The sequence below is a fragment of the Plasmopara halstedii genome (assembly GCF_900000015.1).
Source record: "Plasmopara halstedii genome assembly, contig: Scaffold_253, whole genome shotgun sequence".
NCBI lineage: Eukaryota > Oomycota > Peronosporomycetes > Peronosporales > Peronosporaceae > Plasmopara > Plasmopara halstedii.
Genome location: NW_020187174.1, coordinates 14,042 through 22,401, shown reverse-complemented (window position 1 = coordinate 22,401; position 8,360 = coordinate 14,042). Strand labels below are relative to the sequence as shown.

The window sequence follows — 8,360 nt, the reverse complement described above, 5'->3', positions numbered from 1 at the left end:
TTTTGTTTGGTCATTACCCATGTGGTGATTTTTTTGTTAAACAAAAATCACCTTAATGAAAAATGTGATCTTTTTGAGTGGCTTTTATTTTGTGAAGTACGGTAAAAAGAAACGCGAGATATATTCCAGACAGCTAATTTATCTCACTGTGAGGAAACTACAATAGCTGAGTAGACATTTGTTGCGCCCACACAAATTCCCTTTGGGTTTCTCGTACCTCATTGACGTTGAGATCCAATTATCGCCTTCTGGCGATATTTCATGCTGCAAAAACTTCAACATGAATTTAACTAGCTTTCTTTATAAGCTTATCATCGTGCGATCGCTTGAATCACATTCATCTTCATGATTGATCACAACCGCGTTTCGTGTCCCGCGGCTCAAAAAGGAGGAAGTAGCTCATGACGTCTTGACTTCTCTACATCAAGTAATTCAACGAGAATTGACCAGTAGCTCAGATACTCTATCGCCGCAGCCAATATTCACGTAACAACCTCCTCTAGCCAAATAAAAACCTTACAAAGCTGAACTACAACGGCCCAGTTGCCGATAGCTCGTTGATACGACGGTCGTTTGACTCCATCAGCATAAAAGCATTACCATATACAAAACAATTATTGTGTTTTGACAATAATAACATTCTAATTATAAATGGGTATTTTACCAAGACTGATCAAAGATCCTCCCTGCCTCACACTTAAGTGATGGCTTTCACTGCTAACGCCTCTATCAACTGGACGACCTTAAGTGCGCTCCGGAGCCAAAAGCATGGTGTTCTTAGTGCAAGCGATCCTTTAAGACTGAAATATATTTCGATCATCGTCAACCAGCGCGCATTTTTTCACAGCAGAAATGATGAAGAAAGCATGGCGAGGCCAGAAGGCGTCGCAAAGCTTGAAGGCTCGATTGACAAACACCAGCATTCATCATTTCTACGTAGTATTGATTTGAAATGTCCGACATCGCAACGAAAATTGTCCGCACTGGTTCAGGCAGTAGTCAAGACCAAGACAAATACCGGCGGTGGGATTATGAACAATAGAATCATGCTTTTAGATTGGATACTGATGTCTAATACTATCTACAACTAGATTTTGTTCCGCAGATAGTAATTCAAAGCCTTTGCACAGCCTACCGAGGTATGCATATTGATGAAAAAAAAAAGTTTTTACTCATCTTAGCACAGGATCTTCATATTGACACGAAGGCGGTGGGTAGCAAGTACTCTTTTTTTTGCCTCTGGTACTTACGTGACATGTACTTAAGGCTTTGCAAAGCGCTGCTCAATATGAGCAGAACTTTGATAAGGTAAAGGACCCTTGCGGTGGACACGTGAACTGGAAACACGAAAATGTTGAAAGATACCTGCGTACGTTCAAAAATTTGCGCAACGCTTTCACACCACTTTATGAGGTAGTTCACTTTGCATAATCTGAAAATTACAGACGAGTTGACAAGACTGGTGCAAATGCCTAGACATTTTTCCAACAGATTTTGTCACAAAGAGAGAACGGCATGCTGTTTTTGGTGCATATGCGTGCGGACCTACTTCAAATTTTGCGCAAGAGTGCTTCTCATACCGAAACTACTTCTCTACGTTCACTTGACGCGAGTTTGAAAGTATGTTTCTCCCTTAAATCGAACGTAAAATCATACCGTTATCAAAGTGCTGCTCGTGCCATATATATAGCAATATCTGGTATCATGGTTCGGCGTGGGATTTCTTCGCTTAAAGCGTGTAACTTATGAGCACTCTCCTGGCCAGCTTCTGGAAAAGATCATTCGGTATGAGGCTGTACATCCTGTGGGCACAATTGCCGAGCTAAAGAGGCGGCTTGGTATGTGTGAGATCCGTTCTGGCTAATGCAATATGTCTTAAACGCTGTTTAACTGACAAAATTGTTCTTGCTGCTTATCATAGGCAACGGTCGCCGTTGTTTTGCTTTTTTTCATCCAAGGTTTGGATTTCGTGATATTTAGTTTCGACTAAACTGATTATTTGATTGCAGTATTCCAGAAGAGCCTTTAGTCTTTGTACATGTAGCGTTGATGCAAGAGATGGCAACCAGCATGCAGTCAATTCGCGATGGAACGGAGCAATTTGGTGACACGTCTCAGACAAAAGCTGCAATATTCTATTCCATCTCTTCGACGCAAAAAGGACTTTCGGTAAGGAAAAATGATAGTTATGTAGGCACCAAATACCTTACTTGCCCCATCTGTCTTTCATAGGGAGTGGACCTTGGCAACTTTTTAATTAAAGAAGTCGCCAAATCTCTTAAAAAGGAGTGCCCGCATTTAAAAACTTTCGCAACTTTGAGTCCTCTGCCCCACTTTATGTCATGGCTCGAAACCCAGCGGTATAAGACTGATGATTTGTTGGTGACTTTACCTGAGCTCGATGCCTTGGTTGATGTTCTTCATGAACGTGGCAATGCTACTCAATTGGACTCACCACCTGTGGCTATTGTTCTGAACGCACTTATGATTGATAAGTGGAGTGAAGACCCAATTTTGACTGCAGTTCTGAAGCCCATCCTGCTAAAACTTGGGGTTCGGTACATATATTATGAAAAGAAGCGCGGGAAAGCACTAGATCCCGTTGCGAACTTCCATGTGCGAAATGGCGCAATCTTTGAGCGAATTAACTGGCTGGCCGATGTGTCCCAAAAGGTGCGTAAATTACCTTAAGTGGATGCTTTGTCATCTTTTCTTATCGGTGTATTATGACATTTTTCATGCTGTAAGGGTCTTGCTCAAAGCGCTGGGATGATGATAAACTACAAGTACGATCTGGCACACGTGGAGACAAATAATGAAAACTACTTGATGCACAACATCATTCCGGTTGGACTTCAGCCGCAGCAAGTACTTGGGGCACGCATTATTTAGAGATAACGAAGATTTTCATCGGGTTAAGCACCTTTTTTCTAAAATCGAAGAGTGTGTTTAAAAATCGCTAGTTTTAATTATAATATTATACCACAGCAGCAGCCGTTGCGATAGTTTTGCAGATCTTTGAACGGTCGTTGAACAATTAAGAAAATTGTGAAAGGATCATCACAGACATCGCTATGGTGCTTGCACAAGATGAGATCGACGCATGTAGGGAAGCATTTCTCAACTTTGACAAAGATCGGTGAGGCTTTAAATGATTAGATTAATATATAAATTAGCGAGCAACAATGTGAAAGAGCACGGAAAATGTAGGAGCGGCACTATTGATGTTTGGGAACTGCGGCAAGTGCTCGAAGGTACTTCTAAGATCTCACTCAGGACGAAGTTAATTGTTTTTTATCAGCAATGGGACAACAGCCGACCGAGGAAGAACTTTTTCAAATGATCAGCGAAGTTGATGAAGATATGAGTGGCGCCATTGGTACTCAACTTGTTAGTTAATTTACAGTGAGTGGTGAACTGAGAGTGGACGTTGGCTGCTAGATTTTGCAGAGTTTTTGCAGGTCATCGATAATCAGAAAGATCGAGCCGCCATGTTCGAAGATGATAGCGATATGAGTACGAACATAATCTCGATTAAGTTCGAAGCATAGGAACGCTAACTTTTCCTTGCAGTCGATGCATTCGTTGCATGCGGTGGAAAGCCAGACAAGACTGGATTTGTGCGCAAAGAAACTTTAGTGAAAATCGTCAAAACTGATTTCGGTCTTACTATCAATATCGAGGAAATGATCAATAAGCTAGATGTGAATGGTAGCGGAGAAATTGAATTTGAAGAGTTTAAAGCCATCCTGACGTAATTAAGTAGCGTCAAGCTGGATGATTTGAGTTTCGCTTTGTGTATTTGCGAGATCCCTTGAACAGAATTATCATTTCAAGAGAACTACTTGCAATTCTTGAAATTCCAGAATGCTACTTCGATGCACCAAATATCATCTTCAATACCGGAACAGGGACCGACCGGTATTTGACGGTAAATCATATTGGTGCAGAAAACAACCATGAGACCTCTTGTACGGTGATAGGATAATTGCCTTGGTGATAGAATCTAGCCTGTGTAGGCACTACTGTGACCATATTCATATGTCTCAAATAACACTTTCGTAGTCTACGTGGCGGATGCTGGCGGCGCAGCGGCATTGTTCTTAAATTTGATGCTCCGTTTGACAATCCCAGCCGGCTTGGTGCCAGCTGCGTTGGCCAGGCTATGTCATCACAATTATTATTGTCAGATCAGGGTGCAGATACCAATGTCATAAGAAACTGGTTGCTGATTGCAGTACACCTTCATGTACCATACTATTTACCGGTGTGTACGGTATCTTGCCAGCCCCCCCCCTTGACCCATTCCGCTTTAAACTGTCCATTGCGCCAGCGTTCTGAGTTTTATCGAACTGGTAAGACGCCACCGAGAAGGATTGCAAGACATCATGAGTGACTTACAGATGGTGACGGGCGCAAAATGTTTCGTACCGGACGAAACACACGTGTGGCTTGCGGCTGAAGTGCTTCGTGACGAGAATTCGGGTGACGGCAAGACGCGCAAAATCTATTGCCGGGTAGAGTTACCCGACGGTACAATCGAGGAGCGCTGTGTAGATATGCTGGCAAAAAAAACCAAGGCACTGCTGGATGTGCACCAACTTGAATCTCTTCCCTATCAGAACGAAAACGTCGGACGTGAGGGAATCGAGGACATGATCACACTTAATTACTTGCATGAGGCCGCCATTTTGTACAATGTTAAAAAGCGCTTTCTTTGTGAGCTTCCTTACACGTACACAGGGGATATTTGTATCGCCGTTAATCCGTACAAATGGTTACCGGATCTTTACGCTGAAAAGCAGCATCTGCGGTACCTTAACCAGCCTAAAGAGGAACTTCCGCCACACGTGTATGCCACATCCGTTGCTGCTTATGACAATATGCGGCGCTCGGAAAAAAATCAATCCATCCTTGTTAGTGGTGAGTCCGGTGCTGGTAAAACAGAGACGACTAAGATCCTCATGAACCATTTGGCTACAATCGCGGGTGGTCTCAACAACTCAACTATAAAGAAAATTATAGAAGTCAATCCGCTGCTCGAATCCTTCGGAAATGCCAAGACTGTCCGCAATGACAACTCGAGCCGATTTGGCAAGTTTACACAGTTGCAATTTGATGAAAATGGAACTCTTGTTGGCGCTAAATGTCGCACGTATCTCCTGGAAAAGACGCGAGTAATTCATCACGAAGCACCTGAGCGCAACTACCACATTTTTTATCAGCTTATTGACTCTTCTGACGTTTCATCAGAGCTACAGCTCGAATCGTCCAAAATTTATTCGTATACGGGCGACAATAGAGACCAAAAAATTGAAGGTCTGTCAGACGAGAAGCACTTTAACAAGACAAGAGAAGCTCTTGAGCTCGTGGGCTTGTCTCGTGATGACCAACAACCACTATTTGAAGTGTTGGCTGGTGTGCTTCACCTTGGTGAAGTGCAACTGCAATCGGATCCTACTGATGACGAAAAGTCGCTGATTCCCGAAAATGACGGTGGGGCTAATTCTGCAACGCACATGCTTGGTGTCACATGGGAAGCTCTTCAAACGGCACTTTGCTCCCGTACCATGCGTGCGGCCAATGATGTGTACAGTGTGCCGCTAAAGAAAGAGTTGGCGATGGACTGTCGTGATGCCCTAGCCAAGGCTATTTACTCGAATGTATTTGATTGGCTTGTGAATACAATCAACCAGTCATTAGCTGATGATGGCCATATGGCCAATCACGTGGGTGTGCTCGACATTTTCGGGTTCGAACATTTCAAACACAATTCATTCGAACAATTTTGTATCAATTTTGCCAACGAGAAGTTACAACAAAAATTCACTCAAGATGTCTTCAAGACCGTGCAGATCGAGTACGAGGAGGAAGGAATTGTGTGGGACCACATCGAGTACGCCGATAATCAGGATGTACTGAACGTAATCGAGTCGCGGATGGGTATAATATCACTGCTAAACGAGGAAGTTATGCGACCAAAGGGTAATGAGGAGTCGTTTATGTCCAAAGTAACATCATTGCACAAGGATGAAACGCATGTCATCGAATTCCCTCGCACGTCTCGCACCGAGTTCCTCATCAAGCACTATGCTGCTCCTGTGATGTATGACTCGGTGGGATTTCTTGAGAAGCACAAAGACTCACTTCTGCCGGATTTATCTGAGCTCATGCGTGGATCGTCCAAGCCGTTTATCGCTAAACTTTTCGAGTCCAAGCCAGAGCCAAGTGAAGCTGATTCGGAAGCCTCAGGAAACCGCCGAAAGCGGGGTGGAGCTTTGTCAATAACGACTGTTGGTACTCAATTCAAAGAGAGCTTGACAGAACTGATGGCTACAATCAATTCGACACGTGTGCACTACGTGCGTTGTATCAAGCCTAACCCGATTAAAAGCGCAACTGTGATGGATCAGAGCATGGTAGTGTCTCAATTGCGATGCGCTGGTGTTATTGAAGCCATTCGCATCTCGCGTGCGGCGTACCCAAACCGGTTGCAGCACACCGAGATTCTGGACAAATTCTGGCTGTTTGTACCGAGTGGTGGCCACACAGTTGAAGAAAAGTGTCAATTGCTTATGGACAAACTAAAGCTTGAATCCCCTCGTCAATATCAAATGGGTAAAACCCGCGTGTACTTCCAACTGGGAGTGCTTGAAGAGCTTGAAGATCGCCGCAAAAAGTTCTTAGATGCTAAGGCCACTTACCTGCAATACACCATGCTTGGCTTTACGCAGCGCATCAAGTATCTTCGAAAACTTGAGGCAATCATAAAGTTGCAATCGGTCATCCGATGCGTGATTGCAATGCGCAGATACAACATGGTTCTCAAAAATATCATCGTGGTGCAAGCTCGCTGGCGAGGCGTCCAAGGCCGCAAGGTGGCTGCCGACATAAAGAGTAATCACTACGCTGTTATTATACAGCGATATGTGCGTGGTTTTGTGAAGCGTCATCGCTACGTTAAGATGCGCGCGATGGTCATTCGCGTGCAGGCCCTGGTTCGCATGACAATCCAGCGGCCAAAATATTTGGCTGCTCTCGATGAAAAGCGCCGTGAGGCAGATATGGCGTACCAGTTGCATAAGCTTAAGGCTGCCCTACAAGACGAGCAAGAACGTAATGCTCAACTGCAGCGTCGCAACAGCTTGACGACAGCGGACTCTTCCGCTGCCTCGAGTGTTGTTATGGCTGATGCCGGTGGTATGATCGAAACTCTCACAGACGAGAACAAGAAACTTCGTGAGAAAAACGAGGATATGAAGGCTGCGATGAAGGGTATGAAAGCGGAAATTGAGAAGTTCAAGAATGACAAGGAGGTCTCCTCGGCTGGCAACCATGTGAAGGTCCGTCAGCTACAGGACACTGTGCGTGACAAGGACAAGAAAATTGCTCAGCTTGAGGCTGAAAACACTAAGCTGACAGAACAGATTGCTAAGCTTCACGCGGAAGGTATTGTTCCCGACAAAAAATCCATTCCGAAAAAGTCGATCTTCCGTACACTCGGTTCAAAGAAGGAAAAGAAGCCACGTGAAACAGTTTTAATGGACTCGCTGACTGGATCAGACGACCTTAACCGTCATTCATCAGAAACGCGTCCGTCGGAGCGCCACTTCCCGCGTATGCCGAGCATGAGTGTGGGAAGCCGTTTCTGGAACTCAAATAAAAAAGGGGACAACGGTGATGGCCTAGACGTTTCTGAGGTCGAAGGTGAAGATAGTCCAACTAACAGCTATACTACGCGCAACACGATCGTAAAAAGCATGGAAGTTGGGGTGACTGGAGCTATGTCGAGTCTGAAAGGCCGTATGTCGGTAGTGAAGGGAATGTACGACAGTCGAAACAAGCGAACAAACAGCAAACCTGAGGAGGCCGCAAACTCTTCCGATAGTAATTCGTCGACAAACGTCGTTTCTTCAAAGAGCGCTAAGGTCAAGCCGGTCGTAAAGCCGGCGGATCGCCCTGTCCGCGAGTCATTTAATCTGGATGCGTTGCCTGAGGTGTCATTGCCTGTCGGCTGGGAGGCAAAAGTTTCTCGTTCCACAGGCCGTGTGTACTACGTGAATCGCAAGCTTGGCAAATCGCAATTCGAGCGCCCCACACTGGCCTCACTCAAGGCACAGAAGCTGGCGCGCCAGAAATCGGGTCCCGCGCCATAAGTAGATAGCGGACGCTAGGGATGAGCTCACTTACGGTGATGTCGCGTTACTGCGTCTTTGTGAAAGAAACCTTTAGCGTTTTCAGCAAGCTAGGAAAATCAATTCATGATAAACATATCAATACTTACCATCTATATTTTAAAAAGTAGTCAAACTTCTTGTTTTGCAGATTCAGATTCTGGGTTATGCAAATGTTCCTTGTGC

The 8,360-nt window shown here is 44.7% G+C and overlaps 2 protein-coding genes across 2 annotated transcripts; both read left to right on the top strand.

Annotated features, from left to right (window-relative positions):
• Positions 1-704: 704 nt before the first annotated feature.
• PHALS_04042 (malonyl-decarboxylase) lies at positions 705-3,758 on the top strand (the record flags this gene model as incomplete). Its single annotated transcript, XM_024722035.1, has 14 exons — positions 705-1,023; positions 1,092-1,210; positions 1,267-1,413; positions 1,477-1,620; positions 1,691-1,838; positions 1,922-1,958; positions 2,010-2,169; positions 2,233-2,673; positions 2,749-2,868; positions 3,067-3,139; positions 3,211-3,240; positions 3,302-3,379; positions 3,442-3,516; positions 3,574-3,758. 14 exons carry the CDS (start codon positions 705-707, stop codon positions 3,756-3,758), a joined length of 2,076 nt encoding a protein of 691 aa, XP_024573152.1.
• Positions 3,759-4,388: 630 nt separating this feature from the next.
• Positions 4,389-8,156, top strand: PHALS_04041 (myosin-like protein; the record flags this gene model as incomplete). Its single annotated transcript, XM_024722034.1, has 1 exon — positions 4,389-8,156. The coding sequence occupies one exon, from the start codon at positions 4,389-4,391 to the stop codon at positions 8,154-8,156; it is 3,768 nt and encodes a 1,255-aa protein (XP_024573151.1).
• Positions 8,157-8,360: the final 204 nt, after the last annotated feature.